General features: G+C 38.8%; 1 protein-coding gene across 1 annotated transcript in view; it reads right to left on the bottom strand.

Moving 5' to 3' along the window:
• Positions 1–6,703: 6,703 nt before the first annotated feature.
• LOC128604032 (neurexin-2-like) overlaps positions 6,704–25,283 on the bottom strand; it is a 233,903-nt gene continuing 215,323 nt past the window's right edge. The window contains exon 5 of the mRNA XM_053618803.1: positions 6,704–7,065. Within this exon, the coding sequence (XP_053474778.1) occupies positions 6,704–7,065 (362 nt within the window). The remainder of the gene's footprint in view (positions 7,066–25,283) is intronic.

Raw genomic sequence — 25,283 nt, 5'->3', positions numbered from 1 at the left:
ATCTTTGACATGGACTTGAGACATGGACAGATTCTTTGCTCCATGAATGCCTTTGTGAGATCTGTGTGCACCTGTGTGTGTGTGTGTGTGTGTGTGTGTGTGTTCTCTATTTGTGCATTTTGTATGTAGAATAACTCTTGGCTGCAAATTTAAAACATGTTGGATTCAAAAACTCATTAAGCAAGTCTCACTCCAGTGAACAAACAAGGACTGGTGGCCTCTGACCCCTGCTGTGTGTGCGCGCGTGTGTGTGTGCGCGCGTGTGCATGTGTGTGTGTACACTTGTTTGAGCGATTAAAATAGATAAAAGAACCCAGGCATACTCTCCCGGCAGTGCTGTCATGCTGCTATGGCCATGCTGTGATGCTTCTGCTGCAACAGGAAGCAATGGGGGAACGTTCCAGAGATTAGGGTCATTAGCTGAACAACAGATTTCTCTTCAAAACCCCGACTCCAGAGTTTACCCACCCTTCTGTATTTTCAATTTAGAACTACAAGCACCTCTGCGTGTTTAAACAGAGATCCTGGACCCTCAGAGACGTACAACACTACACACCTACACTTCATCTAAAGCACAGTTCGCACCGGATGTTTTTTTTTCAGCGCGTTAAACGGTCCATTTGACGATGCGTTTTTTTTTTTTTGGCGTTCACACAAACGTATGGGCGAGACGCTGAACGAAAGTGCGAATTCACTCCCTGAAAGTAGATGGCGCTTACTGATGATCAGTAATAACCCTGTATGCAAATCGACACCCGCTTCTCACTGAGAAGAAGGAAGCAAAACACTGGCTGGCTTTCTTTGGTTTTGTGCGCGAGCGCCATCAAGTCGTAGTTTTATGTAACTTCAATGGCACGTGACCAAAAGCGTGAATCTCATTTGTTGGGGAGTTTTTAATGTGGCGCATCAAAAAAGAAAAAGAAAAGAAAAAAAAAGGACCCCTTGACGTTACGCGTAAAAACACACGGGTGTGAACACTCCCATTGACAGCCACTGATTTAATCCCAGTGTGAACGGGCCTTATGGTTGCCAAAACCTCCCAGACTGGCGTCTCCTGGAATGGAATCCTTGAGATTTTTTATTTTTTTTTGGCAGGTTGAATCTAAAAATAAATAAATAAATAAATGAACTGAAAAGTTAGAAAATGTGGGTTTATTTGTGTAGCGTGTGACACGACTTCCAAATTGGTTTAATCCGAGCACTGTCCATGCGTCGAGTGAACACCACGGCACAACTATTATTTTTACTACTCGGCCATTAATTCAAAACTTATCCATATTCATTGTATTACTGCAGTTAGATACTAATAAAGCCAACAGCCAAGATCTTGTCAAATCGCACTTAGTTAACTGCTGTGCACGGGAAACCGATTCATTTCCAGCTTCAGTGCATTTTAGTGTTTACGCTACACTGTTAGCAATGCAAAATAAATCAATAAATGCTATAAATGTGCAAAATAATACATACATGTGCCATAGTATACTATTTAAGGAATCGTATGCTGTTCTTACAATGTAACAGTGTGGATGAATTTGTGCACTCGTTTAAACACGCTCGTGTGGTGAACTCAGTTGAAATCATTGATTCTGGAACTGAGAGTGCGCAGCATGGAAGCTCATGTCCATCAACAGAGTCCATGCTATAGCTCAATGAGCTGGCTTACTTGGGTGCTAGGTTTACAGCAATGTCAAGGAGGTTTTTCCAAGCTGATAATGGGGAATTACACAACTCAATGTGATGTGTCATTTAAAAACAGAATAAATAAATAAATACATACATATATAAATAAACACTTCCCAGTGTAATCTTACAAAATGTACAGTTGACTATGGAACTGGCTTTATTTGGTTTCAAATCTTTGTACTAACAAAGAACATTTATCCTGCTTTCTATATTATGTACCTCGCTACCGTTTTTATTTTTTGTCCCCCACTAGTCAACAGCGCCACCTAGCAGCAACTACAGAATGTATTAGTCAACTAGGAGACACAGGACCAAATTTAGACAGCATTTCGTGAGCACAATAAACACATCATCATTAAATGTTTATTTTTGTTTGTTTTTTGTTACTAAACGTAGAGCTAACAGTCTCTTGTTTTAGCTTGTGTGTATATATATATATATATATATATATATATATATATATATATATATATATATATACACACACACACACACACATAAGGGCAGCCACTATGGTGTGCAGGGTTGCCATGTCTGCGTGACAAAAGAAGTCCAATGGTCAATCAGATTAGCTCCAAAACAATCCCAAAACCAAAACTCAACTGTCCTATTCACACTGCTTTTAAATTCCAACATCAGTAACTATCAATACACCAAATTTTACACCAAATGCAGCAATATTAAACATTTCCTTAATGCAATTAATACAAAGGGTTTTTTTTTCTTCAAATAAATCTTTTACTAAGGGCATAAAATAATCTCATCTTATGATATTGTTATATGTATATGATATGATGTATTAGTATTTGATTACATTACCGAATATACACTATATGGCCAAAAGTTTGTAGACACCTAACCATCACACCCATATGAGCTTGTTGAACATCCCATTCCACATTTATTCCCCCTTTGCTGTTATAATAACCTCCACTCTTCTGGGAAGGCTTTCCACTAGTTTTAGGAGCGTGGATGTGGGGATTTGTGTTCAATCAGGCACAAGAGCATTTGTGAAGTCAGGTGGGTGAGGAGGCCTGGGGTGCAGTTGACATTCCAGTTCATCCCAAAGGTGTTAAATGGGGTTTGGGTTAGAGCTTTGTGGAGGACACTTCAGTTCTTCCGCTCCAACCTTCGCAAACCATGTCTTCATGGAGCTCGCTTTGTGTTGCTGGAACAGGTTCGGGTCTCTTAGTACCACTGAAGGGAAACTGTAATGCCTCAACATACAAAGACATTCTAGACAGTTATGTGCTTCAAACTTTGTGAGGAAGGCCCACATACAGGTGTGATGTTCAGGTGCCCACAAACTTTTGGCCATATAATGTTCTTCTGCAAGTGTCTTGCAGCTACATTTTTCGCGCAAAGAATTCCCGAATTCCCCCAAAGTTACATCCTATTACTTATTACCAGACAATTTCTCCATTTTCATAAGCTGGTTAATAAAGTCCTTGTTATCTTTTCCAGAAGGCACACTTTAATAATGCCAAACTTGCTCTTTTCTGCTAGCGCTTCTTTGTTTTTCAATGTGATTTGTCATAATTCAGCTGCCGTATAATACGTATAAAACAGAGAGAGGGAAAGTAAATGAAATCATGTTTGGACAAAAGATTTATTTTTTTTTCTCCTCACTCTATCGCTCTCCCCGGTGTTTTTCTCTGCGCCTCTTCGCAATAGCAAACAATTACAATAGCTATTATTAGGGCTGACAAGCCATTCATTCCCATTACAATTACCAAAACAGGCCAAAGCACGAAGCGTGAGCAAGCCAATCGCTGGTGAAATTGACTGCATCTCTGTGCTGTTATCTACGACCGCCAATTGGCAAACTGGTATTGAGCCTTGACTGTCTCCTATTCACTGAGTGTATCCGTGTGTGTGTGTGTGTGTGTGTGTGTGTGTCTGTCTGTCTTTCAAGTTCTAGGTTTGTGGGTTTGCTCAAGTCATTTAGTAAAGTTGAATAAAAGTCTGGTGCAGCATCCTGACTTGAGACTTGTTTGCTTTTTTCCCCCTCAGGAGATCTCAGCATCACATCTCATCACATTACAAACTCAACTTCTAACACATGATACAAGTGGGAAGTGTTGCATGTAGTTATCTGAGAGATGTAGTGCAAACCAATGATTTAGTCGAGGAAGGAAGTAACTCCTCTCTGCAAATCTTTTCAAACATGATTTTTCCCATTGTCACTTCTTTCTTTCCACGTTCAAATATTTATTTGTGCTCTCATTTCTTTCTTTCTTTCTTTCTCTATTCAATCCTGTATTTGTGCTCTCATTTCTTTCTTTCTTTCTTTCTTTCTTTATTCAATCATGTATTTATTTGTGCTCTCATTTCTTTCTTTCTTTCTTTCTTTATTCAATCATGTATTTATTTGTGCTCTCATTTCTTTCTATCTTTCTTTCTTTATTCAATCATGTATTTATTTGTGCTCTCATTTCTTTCTTTCTTTCTTTCTTTCTTTCTTGTTTGTTTGTCTCTTTCTTTCTTTATTCAATCCTGTATTTGTGTGCTCTCATTTCTGTCTTTCTTTCTTGTTTCTTTCTTTCTTTCTTTATTCAATCCTGTATTTGTGCTCTTGTTTCTTTCTTTCTTTCTCTTTCTTTGTTTCTTTCTTTGTTCATTCATGTATTTTTGTGCTCTCATTTCTTTCTTTCTTTCTCTTTCTTTGTTCATTCATATATTTTTGTGCTCTCATTTCTTTCTTTCTCTTTCTTTCTTTCTTTCTTTCTTTCTTTGTTCATTCATGTGTTTATTTGTGCTCTCGTTTCTTTCTTTCTTTGTTCATTCATGTATTTTGTGCTCTCATTTCTTTCTTTCTTTCTATATTTCTTTGTTTATTCATGTATTTATTTGTGCTCTCGTTTCTTTCTTTATTTCTCTGTCTTTCTTTCTTTGTTCATTCATGTATTTTGTGCTCTCATTTCTTTCTTTCTTTCTCTTTCTTTCTTGTTTCTCTCTTGATTTATTCATTCATGTATTTATCTGTGCCCTCATTTCTTTCTTTCTTTCTTTGTTCATTCATGTATTTATTTGTGCTCTCTTTATTCTTCCAACGTTCATTTAGTTATTTGTGACTTTATTTATTTACTTATTTAGCATGTGTTGTGTTATTACACACACCCACACACACACACACACACACACATATATATATATATATATATATATATATATATATATATATATATATATATATATATATATATATATTTAGGAACGCTGCTCATAGTTGCTAAATGGAGGAAGACTTTGTGGTCATACTGAAAAGAATAAAGAATACTTCTGAAGAAAACAACAAATTAAATCACAGATCAACAACAAAACTAAAAACACAGATTGCAGTACATATTGTTATGTTCTAGTGAGTGAGTCCTTTGGCATTAACACTGTGTTGCTGTTTCCTAATTTCTTATTCCAGATTAAAAAAAAAATTGTCAAACTTAGGGTTGAAATGCATCCCACAAGATGGGAAATGTTTTGATGGTTTTTGATGGATTTCTCTCATTGCCCCCTGAACGCACATTTCCTCCCGTCGCAAGCTTTCTGACGGCACCGTAGTCGATCGTTTCCAGCATTAAAGACAAAGTGCCTAAACAAAGCATGTTTAACAGGCGTTCCCATCTGCCATTCTCCCGAGTAGCTACAGCCTTAATAACTGAAACTCTCATTTCAGACCTGTTATGAGCTCCAAGTGCAGCAGCATTAAGATGTGTTTGTAGGGGGAAAAAAACCTGATTTAACCTGATCTAACTTAAATCCAGTGATGAAAATAGGCGTTCATTGTATTGTGAGAATATGTGACTTCAGCTGTAGTATCTGCATTATCGAACTCCAATTCATAAAGGTAATGTAGCTGATTCTATATGATTAGTATCTTGGAGAGGTATTCTCCGTCGCAAAGCTTTCCATTAAATTGTGACATGAAGACAGTTTTCAAAAATCTGAAACGCTTCAAGAATAACGTTAAAGGCATGAGAACTGAGTGGTAGAGAAGGTGAAATGTGGAAAAAACAAAAACTAAAAAGTGACAAACACTATTCTGATGATAAAGTAATTAATAAAGTAATGCTTTAGGTTACTCTTGAATACAAAGTTTCCACATGGGTCTTACCCAAAATCTCTGTAGCGCTCATAAACCAAAGCGAGATTACATCCGAGGCATTCGGCAGACGTCGTCATCCAGAGTGACTTACATTTATCTCATTTACACAACTGAACAGATGAGGGTTAAGGAGCTTGCTCAAGGGCCCAGCAGTGGCAGCGTGGTGGTGCTGGGATTTGAACTCATGATCTTCTGATCAGAAGGCCAACATCTTAACCACGAGTTACCACTTCCCCAGAGATTACATTCCCAACAACTCATCAAACGAGCAATCTTTTCAGCAGCCATGATAATGTTGTCCTAGCACCGTAACACACAAAACCACAACGGATATGCGCAGGATGCCTCTCTGACGTCTGTGTCTTCGAAAACATTTTACTCACGACGCAAAAAGAGTGTAAGCATAGTTTTCAAATTTGTCCACATTCAAAAAAAGTAATAATAATAAAAAATCTTCACTTTGTTTTCAGTGAGCCAGAAAAATAGTTTCTGCGGATGGAAGATAAGAAAATACGTGTGTGCATGGGCGGAGCCTCAACGGCTTTTATTTACTTATAATATTATCATGTACATTTTTTGTTTTCATGGAACAACGACATTAACCAAGGTGCATACTCTTTATGTACAGTAGACCTAGAGGCATGAGTCTTTGAGAGTTTTGAATCAAACACAATCAGGGTCCTGAGACGATCACTGAATGTGAAGTGTAACTGAATAACACATGGGCAGCACTGGGGAAGCAGAGAGGCTAAACACAGCACTATAGAGTTCTTAACGTTGACATGAACTATCCAAATGGAGCTTCAAATTAACACAGATTTATTGCTGGAGGTACATTTTGTAAAATCTGCAGATGCGGTGTTCAATACAACCTCAGTGTTTTCCGCAATGCCACCCCTGACAGATAAAAATCAGCTTCTAAAGCATCCTGGTGATGTATGTCTTATCAGACAAAGCCATGATGCGCTCTCTTACCTGCCGCAGGTTTCGCGTGACCTTGACGTCGTGCCAGGCGTTGTCGTTAAACTTGCCGTTGACGGGTTCGACGAGTGCCTCGAAAGCGCCGGAGCCGAGGTTGATGACGAGCCAGACGGCACCGCTCTTCAGCGACAGGTTCACGTAATCGGCTGATTTGCCCGTGTGGAGCATGAGGCCATTCCGCTGCAGGGTTCGGAAGGACAGCGTGATCTCGTCCGTGCTGCTCTGGATGGGGGTCATGGACAGGTCATAGCAGAAAAACTCGTTGCCTTTGAACGTCGCCACTGATTCTTCTTTACCTGCTGAAAATAAATAAATAAAAACATCAGTTCCAGCGGAAATTTGGTGTGCTGCATCGCTCTGCTAATCTGTAACTGGATTTTTAATCAACACTGGGTTACTTCAAAAACATGGTGGCCTTCATCCAATCAGCTTTCAGCAAGGTATTTCACACAATTTGCATCGAGCTATCATAACAAATTTTGTCCTGGTCCTTTAATTGTTCGATGTACCTTGGAAAGAAACATCCAATGTGCGTGAAAATTGCAAAAATGCTTGGACCCCGTAGATCGCTGCTTGTAGTTATTCATTATCTTTTGTTTTAAACCATTATTAAACAGAGTTACTGCAAGTTGGTTTTACATTATAACAATTAATATCATGTGAAAAATATAGTATTACATTTGATAAAGTGTTTGAAAACAACACACACACACACACACACACACACACACACACGTACACACACACGTGCATCTATTTGGGTTTACAACCGAATCACTCCCTCACATCAGACCTTATTTACTAATCTTACGCTCCTGTAAAATGCCAGGGAGGTTATGAGGTAGAAAAATCCCATCTTATTTTCCACATCGAGTTACAGAAAAACAGAGTTACTCGGCTGTAACATCGGCAAGAAGGAGAAACGAAGAAATATGGAGAGAGAGAGAGAGAGAGAGAGAGACAGAGTTGTTAACAGAAATCAGATTCTGTGGCAAAGCATAAAACAGTCTAAGTGCTGATGTAAGGAGAACACGCTGCAGGGAAATGGAGCGAAGAAACAATTTTTTCAGTGATGTATTAAGCAAAAGAATCTAGATTTCTAGCTGTAAGCAACAAGCAGTGGATTGATTGTTGAATGTAAGACAGAGGATCATGGAGGACAGAGAGAGCTTGTACAGAGAACTACATGTAAACATAAATCTTACCATGTAAAACTAACATTGAGTAACTTTGCTCAGTGGTGGTGTTCCTGAAGCTATATAACACCTGGATTAAGCCTTCATACCAACTGACATGAATCTACAGGCTTATTTCAACAGGTTTCAAAGACAAATTCAAAGTTTGGACACCTTCTAGGGTGACTTCCATAAGAAACATTAGCTGACTTGAGGTGAGGTTAATTGGCAAAACATCCAGAAAAAAAGCAGAATCTAAAAAAAGAAAACCAATTGAAAAAGATTTTTTAAAAAAACAAAACACACACACACACACACACACACACACACACACACACACACAGTTAACTCTGTGGTTATAATGCCAGTTAACTCCACCTGACCGTCAGGATCTGCTTTGCCAGGTGGGGTTAACTGCCAAATTTAACAAAAGCAAAACCTAAGCTTTACAGATATTTATTGGAAAGGGTTTAAATAATGTTTTTCATGTTTGTTCAATGAACCATAAACAATTATTGCACATGCACACTGGAGACTCCTTCCAAAAATGCTAAACAAACATCTCCTCACAGAAAACTTCGCCATATCAACAACTACACGCATTTTGTACAAGAGCAAATTCGTTAAAGCATAATTTGATTCTAGCCCATCCCAGACCGAAATATTAATTCCACAGCTCAGATCACGAGCCTCCTCGAACCTGCACTTGACTGCGTTAAGGACGCCTTTTATAGGATATGTGCTTGCACTCACACCCACATGCACAGAGCACAAGCATGAAATTACAGCCTTGCTCCAAATCAATCCCATCGAACTCTGCTCCCTGCAACTCTAAACACGTTCCCGATGAACACAAGAGGAGCAGGCGAATATAAACACTCCCATTCGATAGGATGAATCAGATTACCCTCACATACGCAAAGTGCTGATAGTAAAAATAATTATTCTACAAAGCAGATGTGGTTATGGAGAGAGAGAGAGAGAGAGCAAGGGAGAGAGGGGGGGGGGGGGGCAGGATGATAGAGTGGTTAGTTCTTAAAGCAAGAAATGAAAGGACCGAGTGACAGTTTGATGGATATGTGTAGTTCAGTTATTGAAGGACTCTGTCTCTTTCTTTCTCTCTCTCTCTCTCTCTCTCTCTCTCTTTTACACACACACACACACACACACACACAAAGATCATTTGGACAAGATTATATAATGTGAAGCACAAAATGCTTAATATACAAGTCTCTATATCTCTAGTATTCTGACCACGTAAACATTTTGCTGCACAAAGCTTCCTGGAAATCCTGGAAACCCTCGGAGTGAAGTGGGAATACACTCTGGATGCCAATGGGATTGAATGACAATGCATATCCAATTGCATGACACACACATTCACACTCAGAGCCAATTTAGAGTCACCAACATGTCTGCCAACATGTTTTTGGGAGGTGGGAGGAAACCAGCGAATCCTGAGGAAATGAAGAAATACAGTATAATATACAGTATGAAACTACACACAGTCAGTAACCCAAGCTCAGGCATAGGGCCATGGAATGTAAAAGACCACAGTCAGTCCCTGCAGGTGTTGGCGTTTTTGCGATAGCAGAAATGGACGCAAAATCAAGCAAATTCCACAATAATCAGAGAAGCTTTCAATTTTTCAAAATTACAGCAGATTTGCTGCAGATTTTGGCCAATACGAGCCATGTGAAAGTCAAAGCCCTGTTCGATTCACGTGTTTCGAACATCAAAAATGACCGAACATAGCCTAGCTGTGTGTGTATCCACAGCCTCCAGTTTTTACTAAAGGTGCCCCTGATATCCACATTCATATTCCTCTGATTGGATATTCAACAGACTTCAACACCATGCCAGATATACAAAGCTTTTGTGGCAGGTTTAATGCACAATTAGTGTGCATTCTTCCTCGCAAAAAAAAAAAGTGTGTATTATGTACAAAACCAGTTCATAGTTCAAATGGCAAAACTTTCCCACCTCATATATCCTCATGCATTCCCATCTGACCCAGGATTATGAAAAGATGGAACGTTTGAACTAGTTTGTAGTTTTCACTGACCCACAGAACTGAACTACTACTGGCTCCCAAGTGGCGCAACAGAACTCATTGGGAGATCGTGAGTTTGAATCCCATTGCAGCGGAGTTGGTATACTCTCTCATCCCCATCAATCACAAAGACACTAGGCAATCATGCGAGCTCATTTATGTGGAAGAGGACAGAAAGTTCTTTCCTCTTAGCCTGTTACACCACCCTGTGATAATGCAGGATGAGCAGCAGATTAAGTTAAGGCACTGGGTTACTGAACGGAAGGTCAGGGGTTCAAGCCCCAGCACTACCAGGCTCTGGGTTACTGTTCAGAACATCAGGGGTTCAAGCCCCAGCTCTGAGAATTGGCAGGTGACCTAATTGGGAAAACGAGCAAACTACTTCTGAACCATCAAGTCTGCTCTAACAATAATTTAGATATTTTGATTGGAAATAGCTATATTTCTTAACAAATACATCTCTTCATTAGAACTTTTCATTGTGTGTTTTGCACCGCACCTTTTCAGGTCTCCTTATTTATAATCAACAGCTTTCTCATTCTACTAGCTTAATCCAACTTTAGAGTGAGCACTAAAATGTGCGTATTCAGTAAAATGTCAATGTAGGGTATTATTAGACTAATCTAATAATAAGATGATACCGACCAGGGAGCAGAGTAGAGTTGTACAGTTTTCAGAGAATGAGGACGTCACTTTAACATGGAAACAAATTAAGAGAAAAAGCTTTGGCTGAATGGTTTGGTTTTTAAACCCGGACTAGTGTCCAGCCATAAGATTACAACCACCTGCCTAATATTGTGTAGGTCCCACTTGTGCCACCAAAACATCACCAAAAAAGACTTCTGAAGGTGTCTCGTAGTTTCCGGCACTGCTAAGACGTTAGCAGCAGATCCTTCAAGTATTGTAAGTTGCGAGCTGGGGTCTTCATGGATCCGACTTGTTTGTCCAAGACGTTCCATAGATGCTCGATCAGATTGAGATCTGGGGAATTTGGAGGCCAAGTCAACACCTTGAACTAACTCCTTGTCATGTTCCTCAAACCGTTCCTGAACCATTTTTGCAGTGAAAAATGAAAAGAGGCTACTGCTATTAGGGTATTGCATTGCCATGAAGGGATGTACTCAGTCTGTAACAATGTTTAGGTAGTTGGAACGTGTCAAAGTAACATCCACATGAATGCCAGGACCCAAGGTTTCCCAACAGAACATTGCCCAGAGCATCACACTGTCTCCACCAGCTTGCCTTCTTCCCATAGTGCATTCTGGTGCTGTTTTTTTCCCAAATAAGTGACACACACACACACACACCTAAAGTGGCCGTCCACATGGCGTAAAAGAAGTGCTCCTTGGTCCAGTTTAACAATAACATTACATAGACCAGAATACAATGTTACTGAGCATCGATATAGCCGACTGTTTGCTGTTAATGAAAAACCTGACTGCAATATTGTCTTCTGAAAGGAGACTTTCTTTGTGTACAGCGGTCAGATTCAGGTTCAGTTGATCTCATTCTTTTTGAATTCTGTCTGTCTGTGTTGTTGCTTCTTGCAGTTCGTCATCTAGTCGCAAAGAATATAATATTTCACTATGTCTGAAACTGTGGCAGTGCCAAAGGAATACAGAGAGCATTATTTTCTAATAAAGCGATATATACAATAAAATAAAATAAAAAATGCTTTAAAGTTTGCCGTTGTGCTTTCTTTTTCAGCTTTCAACATGGTTTACTTTGACTTTTCAACTACACTTGTTTTTATTTCTTGATCCAGAATGTTCCTGGCATTTAAATGACAGCTTAGGAAATACATTTAAACTCCACTCATGTTATATAGCACACATAATTCAGACCTGCCAATCTTGTGTACACAGTGTGCTTTGAGTAGGAACTTAACAATTTAACATCAACGCACACCAGTACGAGCTATCACTCAAAAATACTCCAAAAGAGTATTGTCTTTTGTACATGTCCTTTGCCCCCTACACACACGCATACGAATGTGGAACGATTGATAATTGTGTATGTGTCTTGCACTCTCCGATATTAACTGACTTCTCTAGAAGCCCCGCCCCCTTCCCACCATTTCATATTAGTAATATTTGCATTTTCTGTCGCGGAACACGAGGAATGTTTTTAGTTGTCTGATGTGAAATACAATACATCACTGTATGATCTAGATATCAATTTACTGTACATTAGGGGTGTGGCAAAATCCCTAACGTATATACTGACATCCACTGAAAATTCTCAGGCAAAAATAGAAAGAAAGAAAAAAGAAAAAAAAAAAGGAGAAAAATGTCAGCTATGTGGAAGCATGTCATGGGTTCTATAAGGAACATTAGAAAAGCAATATGTAAAATATTGAAAATACAGTATCTCTGTTTTCCCCCGGTTTACTGTGTTTTTACTTTCCCTATAAAATGACATGTATCACAACAGATGCCAGTGTCTTATATAAACTACAGGAATTAAGCCGAATAATCAAATCACTACAAGTTAATCGCTAGCAAAACGTGGAAATAATGAAATAATGACAATAACATAACTGTTCGTCCTAATTGGTTTTCTTGGCCTTCACCCACACTTATGGTCTGGTCCATCATTTCTGATTATGAGCCGTTTGAAAGATGCCTCGTCATCAGAAATGGTAAGGAAAGGTTAGGAGGTTACTTATAAAAGAAATGATGGAGTGTTCTGAATAAAAAGAGAGCTAATGAGGTGCGTTAAATATGACAGAGAGAGGGAGAGAAGAGAGAGGACTTGTCTTGTTTGCAATATATAGTCAGCCGTAGTTTTTTTTTTTTTTCAATAATTTATGTGGAATTTTGAGTGTTCCATCCATCCATTTTCTACACCGCTTAACCTATAGGGTCACGGGGAACCTGGAGCCTATCCCAGGGAGCATCAGGCACAAGGCAGGGTACACCCTGGATGGGGTGCCAATCCATCACCGGGGCACACTCACATACACATTCATACACTACGGACACTTTGGACACGCCAATCAGCCTACCATGCATGTCTTTGGACTGGAGGAGGAAACCGGAGTACCTGGAGGAAACCCCCACAGCACTGGAAGAACATACAAACTCCACACACACAGGGCCGCAGCAGGAATCGAACTCCCAACGCTGGAGTTTTAAGGCAAACGTGCTTACCTCTAAGCCTCCGTGTTCCCGTTTTTGATGATATTGACAGATGTAGATTGATCAATTGATAAATGATTTTATCGTTCATTGAAGTCAAGTTAGAAAGATTGTATTTACGAGTCGAACACGCATAAACACCACCACAAAGGCGGAATTACGAGTGGGAAAACTTCTTTGAGCCCAAAGTTTCCGAGTTGGGGGCGTGTCAGTAAGAAAACATTGCGGAGTCAATGGAAGCAACGTCTGTCGTTGACAGTAAATTTGTTGAAATTGAATGTTTACTCATCTCAGAAGCTGATTTCTGATCAATATAAACCACACTACTTATGGGTACTTAGCAGTGATATGTCTTAGTCAGGCTTTTTTACTTACGATTAAACAAGCTAACTGCCTGCACAAAATACGATAGCATTGTACAATTCCAGTATAATATGTAACGGGAAAGTTTCCAGTGGCTTCATGAATTGATTAAAATCACAAAACAGCAAAACACACCTGATGCACATTCTTTGCTCTTCATTTTCTAGAAGTAGAGTTAAAAAAAACCTCGCTGTACTTTTTTTGTAATTAATTAAGCGAATATACACCGCCATCTGAGTCACCAAAGCGACGTAAACGCACCTGACGTCGTAATTACAATTTACCAACCCAGGAGGACTTGAATGCACAGTTACTTCTATTTGAGGTGCGTGTTATTTTATTTCATTTGATTTATTTTATATGAGGTGCTACATTTAACTCATACATACGCTTTATTTATTTAGTCATTCATTCGTTGGCCCCTTTGAAAATAAGCCGCTAGTCTCACTATTACTCCCGAACCCTGGCTGCTAATCAACAAATACAGTAACTGAACTTAAAGAAATGAGACCGAGAAAGGCAGCAGGAGCAAGAGAAGAGTGTTTCAGTGGTCCCTCATTTGCACACGTGATGCTTGTTATTCTCTACAGTTTTAATAAGACAGTGGGAGATTACAGCTTACAGCTGTGACCTTTCAGTCTCTTTTCACTTTTCCATCTGTACCACACAGACCACCGTTGAGCCTCTCTACATTTGAGACTTGAAGCACATCATGGGGCTGACGCTCACTCGCTCGTTTTATCAGGCTTCAGGTTTTCCCCAAGGAGGAGCTCTTACTCATGTACCAGCGATGAAAACGTATATAAATACATTATTTGGATTGAATGTATAATGCGTTTTAAAAGAGATTGTTTTCATGAGCACGCTGTGAGACATGAAGGTAAAATAAAGGCCACGCTCATTATCATGAATATGTCCTGATCCTTAGTAACTGCCTGGTCAGGGTCACAATGTTGAAATGAAGCTAATTTGCTTATATTTTTGAAACAAAAACAGTCCCAAGTGCAACTATCGACTGATGTAGCTGAAGTTGAGGGATTGTCAGAGCCAGAATTCACAGAGTCCGTTCAGCTTGTTAGTTTGAAATGATTTCTGTCTCAGACATTATTAAACATGACTGCAATACTAGAATAAATATAAACCAATTTGTGTAACGTTTGGACAGTCAGAAACCCTCTTACCGCACCTTTCTCTCTGTCCAATCAGAATCCAGCATTCATTGGCATTCAGTATCTTACACTCAGCTGTATAAAATGCACCATTCTCTAAATGATGAATGTCTGTGATCCATAAAACTATCCACTTTAAAGTGCTTTAAAAAGATGAATTCACTTCGCTGTAGTTAATGTCCGTTATTATCAGCATTCTCTCAGTGCGGGCTGTCTGCCACATGCCGCACCTCTCAGACCTGTCAGGCCTCACAAACCCACGAAGCTGCTGCAAAATAGGCGAATAATTAACTTGGCAATTTAGGCGACCAGGAAGAGCACAGCACGGTGGCGGAAAGTGCTAGGAAAATGCACCACTTTGCCCATTTAGTTTAGCGATTGCAGGGCGATTTAGCGGACAGGAAGTCTTCCTAATCGCACTGCCAAGTTTATGGTTCAGCACAGCAGAATGTAGAGAGGTGACAGTAATTTATGTACGTCTTCGGTCCTTCCTGAATTATTTACACTAATGCACCGAAAAACGCTGCTCGACTCATGAAAACGCATTCAACTTTAATGTCTTCACAAACAGCATTACTGAATCTTGGTTTGTTCTCAGACACAACAGAGAGTTGGCCTAATGTCCGGGTCCTTCTCGACATTTTTCATCTTGAAGTAAGCGGTACAAACGCCACTACAATTGCGAGTCTATTGTGAAAGCAAGCCGGAATTAGCCTGATAATTAAAGGCGTCTAAGATTTAACACGGCTTAGAAAGTGAAACAAGCTTGTATTTAGTCAAACTTTCCTATTATACGCTAATAATAATAATCAAAACAAATATGTGACTAGTACTGAGCCTATTTTTAGACATGCTGTACCACTTTCAAGCTTGAAATACTTCCTTGTTAATACTGGAAGATAATTGTATTAAATGTTAAGCATTTATTTCTATCAAGAAGCAAAACGATCTGCAAAAACAAAAAATATTGGACAAATTGGCCTATATTCAAAATATGTTCACTTGTTAAGATACCTTTTTTTTTTTTTTTGCTTAAATATACTGTATAAGTATTAAAGCAGGACAAGGTGATGTGATTATTTTCCTATAACACCATATCCTAAAGTGTTTATTCCTCTTATACCACAGACAATTTTTTTTTGTTTGTTTGTTTTTTTAATTAAGGAATGACATGTAATATTTTCTGTTCAGTTACAGTTGCACAAAACAAGTTAGTCCCTGTTAACACTTAGCACCTATAAGCAGTTGTTGCATCACTCTTTCTTAAAACAGAAATGCAGCGTGTCATGTGACTGGGAAACTGCAAATCTATCCACTGTAAATATTATCAGATTGTTACAATGTGCTGACACTGGAGACTCCTTCCTTAAATGCCAAAAGTGTTTATTCCTTGACTGTTTATTAATTAAAGAATGACATATACTTTATTGATCCGTTTATACTAACATCTCCAGTATAGTTACATATAACAACATGTGTATATAACCTCCATCCACAAAACTGTTCTGCTCTGAGACTCCTTCCATAAATGTTAAACAATCATCTCCTTACAGAAAACCATACTACATCCACCTTTATTAAATAAGAACACATGTTTGAATTCTGTTTATTCCAAGCCTTAAATTATGTGGCGTACCTGCCATTAGCCGTTAGTCTAGACTGGAATTAGCCATTAGTCTAGACACAATAAGGTGCTGTTATAGAAAATTAAGCAACACCTTCAGACCAATCGACTTGAGAATTCAACAACGCTGTACAAGCCACATTTTCTTTTTTGTTCAGTCTGTACTTTTTTTTTTCTCTCATCAAAGCTGAGGAATTAACAAGATGCTTTTACTTATATTAAGGACTATTTATTTGCTGGTTGCCTGGGTAGTGGAGATCTCTGGTGCTCATTCGCATCCACTCAAAGGTCGCCTGTCTTCCTTTCAAGCTTTATTTTTGGCAGTTTTTCTGAATTTCTATTAATATGTGACTTATTGAAATATGGTGGCCCTGTTTAATATTTAATATTTAATATTACTCCATAATGATTCATATTTTAAGAGATCTTCACTAGCAAGGATAAAAGTAAACTGAATAAGAGGTACTAAGACTTCCATGGTCTTAATAGGATACAGTCTTTTAAGCTGTGGGTTTAAAAATCGTGCTTTTTTGTACGCGTTGTTCCGGAGAATGGAAGACATTGGACATCAGCTAAAAACAGAACAGATACGTGACAGAGAAGCTACCGTAATTACACTGCTGATTAAGTTTGATCTTTGAACTGCATTGTAAGCATGTATAGCACTTAGAGAAATTGCAGTAGTGAAGTGGACATGATTATGGACCTCTTAAAAACTTGGGGAAAAAAACATGAGAGATGATGGTTATTCAGGAGACCTGACACTTTGTGAAAGCCTCATGAAATCAGTTGCTGAGTAAAATGAACCCAGAATAATCCAGAATGGTGGATGGATAAGGAAGAGAGGTGAGATTAGATCTTTTGCTTTAAGCTTACTGGCAGATGAAGTGAACATTAATTATCTCAGTACAGTGGCACCTGTCAAGGGGTGGGTGATGTGTTTGAAGCAGGAAGAATGGGCGGGCATAACGACATTGACAAGGGCCAAATTGTGATGCATCTCCAAAACGTCAGGTCTTGTGGGGTGTTTCTGGAATGGAGTGGTTAGTACCTACCAAAAGTGGTCCAAGGAAGGACAACTGGTGAACCGGCAACACGGTCATGGGCGCACAAAACTCATTGATGCGCATGAGGAGCAAAGGCTAGCCCGCCTGGTCCGATCCCACAGAACAGCTATTGTGGCACAAATTGATGCTGGCTATGATAGAAAGGTGTCAGAACACACAGTATATCGTAGTTTGCTGTGTAAGGGGCTGCATAGTCACAGACCAGTCAGAGTGCCCATGTTGACCCCTGTCCACCGCCAAAAGCACCTACAATGGGCACATGAGCATCAGAACTGGACCATGGAGCAATGGAAGAAAGTGCCTGGTCTGATGAATCACGTTTTGTTTTACATCATGTGGATGGCCGGTTGTGTGTGTGTGTGCGTTGCTTACCTGGGGAAGAGATGGCACCAGGATGCATTATGGGAAGAAGGCAAGCTGAAGGAGGTAGTGTGATGCTCTGGGGCAATATTCTGCTGAGACACCTTGGGTCCTGGCATTCATGTGGATGTTACTTTGACACGTACCACCTACCTAAACATTGCTGCAGACCAAGTACACCCGTACACGGCAACGGTATTCCTTAATGGCAGTGGCCTCTTTCAGCAGGATAATGCGCCCTGCTACACTGCAAAAATTGTTCAAAAATGGTTTGAAGGACTTGAGAGTTCAAGGTGATTGGCCTTCAAATTCCCCAGATCTCAATCCAATTGAGCATCTGTGGGATGTGCTGGACAAATAAGTCCAATCCATGAAGACCCTATCTTGCAACTTACAGGACTTAAAGGATCTGCTGCTAATATCCTGGTGCCAGATACCACAGCACACCTTCAGAGATCTTGTGTAGTCCGTGCCTCGATGAGCCAGAGCTGTTTTGAAGGCACAAGGGGGACCTACACAATATTAGGTGGGTAATTTTAATGCTGTGACTGATCAGTGTGAATATATACATTTATACTTGCGGATTATATTATTTTATTTGAAAGATTTGGCATATAATTAACTCCATACATGCAAATATAATGCACACCTTCTGACCAATCACAATTGAGACCTTAATAAGTAAGGTGTAAACAACTAAATTCTTTCTCACATCAAGGACTTTGCTTCTTAGATTTAGTCTAGAATAGTACAATAGCAGATTGCCGTTATGATTATTGTTTGGGTAGAAAACTATAGATCAACGCAGACCGTGTATCTGTGATCGCTCTGACTGATAAAAACAAAAGAACTAACGAAGGAATGGAGGACCCAATAAGGACATATAGATGTGCCTCTTCCATAAGGGTAGCTCAACACTAAGAAGACGATCAGAAGAGACACAAAGCTCTATAATGAGTGCAAAGTGATGTACTTCTGGCCCAAGGCTGACCTTCTCTTCAGCTGGTGAACCGTAAAACCCCTGCTGCAGTGGGTGGGAAGAGCTGAGCTGCTTTTATAAGGGATCTTGGCTTCTGAGGTCTTTCAGGATGACACTACATTTAGCGTCATGGCTCGAATATTAATGAGGCCGGTGTCTAATACATAGCATTGTACTGTCCAGTCAAAGAGCATGAAGCTAAAATAAATCTTCCGGATACACAAACAAGTACTGTAATCTAACCCACAGAGACACCAATGCTGCCGGTGATTAATACAAGATGCTTCTTTACACCATTGGCTACAATACACCAATGCACAGGGGTGTCAATCATCTTTAAACCTCCCAGAGGAGGAGATCGTATAATGCTCAGTTTTCCTAATTCGTTCTACTTTTCACCAATTAAACACTCAGCTGCTAAAGCCATGCACCTAATCCAAAATCTACACCTCACCAAGGTTATTACATCTCTTGCTTTACGAAATAGTACATCGATCTTGACGGTATGAGTAATGGAGACAATTTTGCAGCTATCAATGTCGACCCTTACCTTTGTGAAACAGACACGCTCGAGTGTGCAAAGAGAGAAGTCATTGGTTATTGATGTGCATGTTCAAAAATCATTGAGCAAAAAGAAAAACATGACCTTGAAATTACGGCTTAATCAGCTGAATGAAAAAGGTAATATGGTGAGCCAATGATGTAATTGTAATGTCTTTTTTTTACTAATATTTTATTTTATTTTCAGGACAACACCCACTGTTAAAGTCCCTGTGAAGTGCCTTGAAATGGTTCAAATTATTCGATGTGTTGATGTAATTTCCACTGAAACAGGAAGTCAGGGTGGGACATATCAAGTGGTTCCTCCGTCTTTTAAAATAGCCAATAGCACTTAGCTTACCTCACAGCCAGGAAACCTACAACTGTTTGGGGTGGGACACTTATGATTCTAGACAGCATTTGATTGGAGAGAAAATCTGATGAGAAGCTGAAGTGCAGAATGATGTCATCAAGGTTGAAGCTAAGCAGGGTTGAGCCGGGACAGTACCTGGATGGGAGACCTCCTGGGGAAAACTAAGGTTGCTGCTGGAAGTGGTATTAGTGAGGCCAGCAGGGGGCGCTCACACTGTGGTCTGTGTTGGGCCTAATGCCCCAGTATAGTGACGGTAACACTATACTGTAAAAACAGCGCCGTCTTTCGGATGAGACGTTAGACCAAGGTCCTGACTCTCTGTGGTCATTAAATATAAAAACACTTCTCGTAAAGAGCATGGGTATAACACCGGTGTCCTGGTGAAATTCCCCCATTGGTCCTTCTCTATCACAGCCCCCTAATAATCCCCATCTCTGAATTGGCTACATCACTCTCCTTTCCTCTCCACCAATAGCTGGTGTGTGGTGTTGTTCTGGCACACTATGGCTGCCATCGCATCATCCAGGTGGATGCTATACACTAGTAGTGGTTGAGGAGATCCCCCCCTCTCCTCCCATACTATGTAAAGCGCTTTGAGTGTCTAGAAAAGCGCTATATAAATGTAATTGTAACTATTTAAAAAAATCTAAATTGAAAAAAAGACACTCAGAGTCTGTAATACAGACACTCAAAGTCTGTATCGGCGGTAGAGCGAGACTGTGAATTTTGAATGCATATGTCAACTAAATGTGAATTTTGTCATTGTTTTGCAGCACACTAGCTTATAGGTAACCTTAAGGCTAACATATTCACACTAAAAGCCACTAAAAGTACATTTCATGGTAACACTGGTTGGTGTTTACACAGTCATACTTTTTATATAAGCCTTCCACATCAACTACCAAGGGTATATAAACAGTTACAAGTGCTTAATGCAACAAACACTGCTTGTCACAGTGATAGCTTATATCAATTTTGGCGTCAGGTGGACATCAGACCTCCATGACTACCTACACAAACACTTAATAAACATGTATTCACCCAGCTGAGTCAACGGACATAGATGTCTCTTGACATAAGGTTTTGTTATGGTTACTTATGCCAGAATGTCACAACAACCGTAATGGTGACCATTACGGTCCCTGTAATTCAGGACCTAAGACAATACATGGCATACTATTATGATGTCATAAACCTGTCATAAGTGTTTATAAAAATTTTATGCATGTAGAAATGCAACACTTAGGGGTGAGCTTTTATAGGAAAATAATGAACAAAAACAACATGGTGTGATGTGGCCCGACACGACACGGAGTTCGTTACCGCTCTGTTACCACCCGATGATTAAATTTCTATTACTGTATGTCCTGAAGTGTTTTCTTCATCTTATACCACAGCAATTAACCAACCAACCAATCAACTAAACAAACAAACAGACAAACAAGAAAAACTTGCATATTTTCATGTTACCGAGAAACCTGAAAGCTCAAAGTTCACTGTTCTGAAGACTTTCCTGTGGCGGAAAACTTACTGTGACAAATCCCTGGCACTCGAGACTCCATCCTTTAATGTTAGACAAAAACTACTGTATCTTTGCAGAAATCTTCACCATATCGATAATTACACGTCTTTATTTGTTAAATACGTTTCTAGAGTAAGCAGCTTTCCTCATACTATTGCTTTTTTTCACTACATACACTAAATAAAGGTTTATTTAATAAGGAAGTCATTTCACTGAGAAATATCATCTGGGCCACAATAGTGCACCTCCAAACCACGAAACATCTACATGGCCATAATTTGCTAAAGTTGTTCCATAGACTACAATAAGTATTGTCCGCATAGCATTTATAACTGCTGCTAACGTAGCTTGCAGTGTAATGTATTTGCTAATGGTCTCAAATGGAACATGTAATTGAACCTCATGCTCGGACCAGTGTAAGTACACCGACAATGGAATATTAATCGAATATAACGCATGCATCAGCAAGTCGGGGAGCCAGCGATTTCATCCTGTGGCTCGGTGAATCAGCGGACCTTCGGTGCAGGGAAGCCATTTTTGAAATACTAACAGGAGGCTGAATGTAATGGCATGGTGCTATTTGTTTAATAGCTAAGAATGCTTTTCAATTTCACCCGTGAGTGGGCACAATGGTCATATCCTAAAGACAAATGCGAAACCATATTTGGGCATGCCGGGCCGACGCACAGGGTTAAGGATTCAGTAAATGGAATTCGTACTGATAAATTGCTGATGACGTTTATTTGAAAGGGATAAGCAAAACAGCAATAGACATGTCGCTCAGGTTCTGAAACGTTTCACCCGTCTCAAAGTTTTACTCCTCTTACATACCACAGCAATTTACCAACAAGTGCAGTGTACAAATACACTTTGAATATGTATTACAAATATTTATGTATTAAATGTCGTATTATGCTTTTCATCATAGTTTTTTTATTTATTGCTGCAACCATGTGGAGTCGGGCATGAACGTTTTTTTTTGTTATTTTTAGGTTATTTTTTCTACCCAAACTCTGGGTTGAGCCTTTGGGGTCATTTAATTGGGTTATTTTCTCAGTCTTAGATAGTTTTTGGGTAGTTTCGTGTAAACCAACCGTGGGGTTAGTAACTGGGTCGTTTTCACTGACAGATGAATCAATGCACCCCTCCCCCACCAGGACGCCTCAGCCCAGCTCCTTGTCAAATCAACTCAGCGCGTTCTGTCTGAATTCGCCTCAGGTGGAGGGAGCGGTTTTGATGCGGACAGACCGTTTTATTTATTTGGAGAAACAAGGTTCGTATCAATATATTTATCCATAAAACCATTTCTGTACACTATAAAAAGCAAACATGTGCGATAACAGTCCAGTTTACATGACATTAAATGGACCGCTATCTTGTGTGTAATGCCCACTGGATCGTAAGTTGGTTACTCAGTTTTTTGGACGTCTCCTTTGATCAAAATCTGACGTTTTTCGTCTTAAATTCAGGACTATTTGAGTTGTTTACTTCAAAGTCTATATATAAACACCACTTTAGCAGCTCTTGCAATACATTTCTGAACACCTTGTTGTACATAAGTAAAGGAGATACCATGTTGACATTTGTGTTTAGTGTGGTAGATCTGACATTTCCAAAGGAAAAAAATAACCCTGAAAATATGAACCCATTTATGACATAAAATTAAGCCAGCTATCCTTTGGGTTGAGTTAACTTGATGGGTTAAGTTGAGCTCAAAATGTGTTAGCTCAAAATCTGTCCTATAATTTCCCAGCCGTTGAGCTTGGATGATTTTAACCCAGTGTTATTTAGAATGCACTTATTGTCAACTACTGATTGACAGACATGTGCCTTTGTAAATAGATCTGTATATTTTATTATTTAAGCTATATTTTCAATAAGTACATCTTTCTTTCTGTAATTGATTAAATCATTATTATTATTTTTGCATCACTCACTACTAACTGACAACCATGTGTATTTTTAAACAAACTGTTACATTTATATATATATATATATATATATATATATATATATATATATATATATATATATATATATATATCCCTACACATACATAATTTAGCTATATGTTTAATAAGCACATATTTATTTATTTGTTTACTTTTGTTTGTTTATTCAATCACTGTCATGTGTCTTTTTAGACAAGGCTGTTTTCTGTTTTACAAATGTTTTATTATTTAGCTATATTTTTGATAAGTACATATTTATTTATTTGTTTGTTTATTTTGTTTGTTTGTTTTGCTTAATCGCTGTCAACTACAAATTGACAGGCATGTGTCAAACAAAGCTTTGTTTTTTAAAAAATAAATAAATGTTTTATTATTTAGCTATATTTTTAATATGTTTCTAAACTAAGCTGTTTTTATTTATTATCAAATTTAAATATTTTATTATTTAAGCTATATGCCTAATAAATGCTTATTTAATCAATAAGTCAATTTATTTCTTGATTGATTGATTGATTATCACGGTCAATTACTGACACACAGCTTTTACTGACACACAGCTTTTCCACTCACACATGACTGTGAATGGGAGATTAAAAAAAAATTGTTTTTCTAAACAAAGCTGTTTTATTTATTACAAAATATAAATATGGCATTCATTATGCTATGTTTTAAATATGTGTGTAATGATTTATTTTTGTGATTTATTTATTTTATGTTTGGTGACTGACATATTCCCTTTTGGTCAACATTATGCGTTGTTTTTTTTCCCCCTCTGAATTGGTATTCTTTGTTTTCCTCCTCAGCATGCTGTTAAGTAATGAGATGGAAACTCACTTCATAAAGCCTCAGCAGGGGTGATTTATTTACAGCAATGGTCTTTGAAAGGAACTGGCTTAAAAAATATTGAGACAGAGGCAAAAAAAAAACAAAAAACAAAAAACAACAATAATAGTAATAATATAAATATAGGTGGTTGGGACGAGGAGGAGGAGGAGGAGGAAGAGGAGGAAGAGGAGGGGTGAGGTGCTTCGAGAAGCAGCAGGCGAGGTGTCTGTGTGAAGAGAAAACTCTGTGAACCGCTGAGGATTCTCACCGGGAATGTTTAGGAGGTGGCCTCCTGTTTGTGTGGCTTGTGAGCAGAAAGCAAGAGACAAGGCACAACACTCGCTCTGTGTCACAGTAACGCGCTGAAGTTCCCTCACATGCTGCGCTCCACATATCAATATTTCATGTATATCTTTTTTCTCTCATATATATACACACCTCACAGCATCATAGTGTAGCAAATGTCACGGACATCAAACGTAAGCACTCTAATACCACATTTTTGTAACTAAAAACTAATACACACAGCATAACCAGACCAGCCACCAGACCATCTGTTTTTCACTATTCTCTAATCTACATGTCCTTTACACTCGTATGTCTGTGTGTGTTTCAAACACCCTGATGTTTGACACTTCACATAAATCTCCTACAGACATGCAGAGAGAGAGAGAGAGAGAGAGAGAGAGAGAGAGAGAGATTTTGAGAGACATAAGGAGACAGAAATTTGTCACCGCCGCACCCTCTAAACTAAAGAGGAGAGGGACCACCCGGCTTTTTATCAGCACTTAGTTCAAAAGCCTGCATGTCTGATGGTATGGGGTGCAGTAGTACCTATGGAATGGGCAGCTTCCACATCTGGAAAGGCACCATCAATGCAGAAAGGTATATACAGGTTTTAGAGCAATACATGCTTCCATCCAAATTCCATCCCATCTTTACTTCTGAGAGACTCTGCCTCTCTAAGATACTCTTTTTATACCCAATCATGTCACTGATCTGCTGCCAATTAACCTAATTAGTTGAAAAAATGTTCCTCCAGCTGTTTCTTTTTAGTAACACTTACTTTTCCAGCCTTTTACTGGCCTGTCCCAACATTTTTGAGACATGTTGTGGCTATCAAATTCAAAATTACCTTATTTTTTTCTTAATATGGTACATTTCCTCTGTTTGAACACTTGATATGTTTTCTATGTTCTATTGTGAATAACATATGGGTTTATGAGATTTGCAAATCATTGCATTCTGATTTTATTACATATTACACAGCGTACTTTTTTGGAATTTGGGTTTTATATATATATATATAGTATTATATTATATACTGTATATACACACACACTTCAAAAATGTGCTAAACAGAATTGTTAGCTAG

This window comes from Ictalurus furcatus, chromosome 29, assembly GCF_023375685.1.
Source record: "Ictalurus furcatus strain D&B chromosome 29, Billie_1.0, whole genome shotgun sequence".
In the NCBI taxonomy this organism is placed as follows: Eukaryota; Metazoa; Chordata; class Actinopteri; order Siluriformes; family Ictaluridae; genus Ictalurus; species Ictalurus furcatus.
This window is presented reverse-complemented; position numbering and strand designations above follow the sequence as displayed.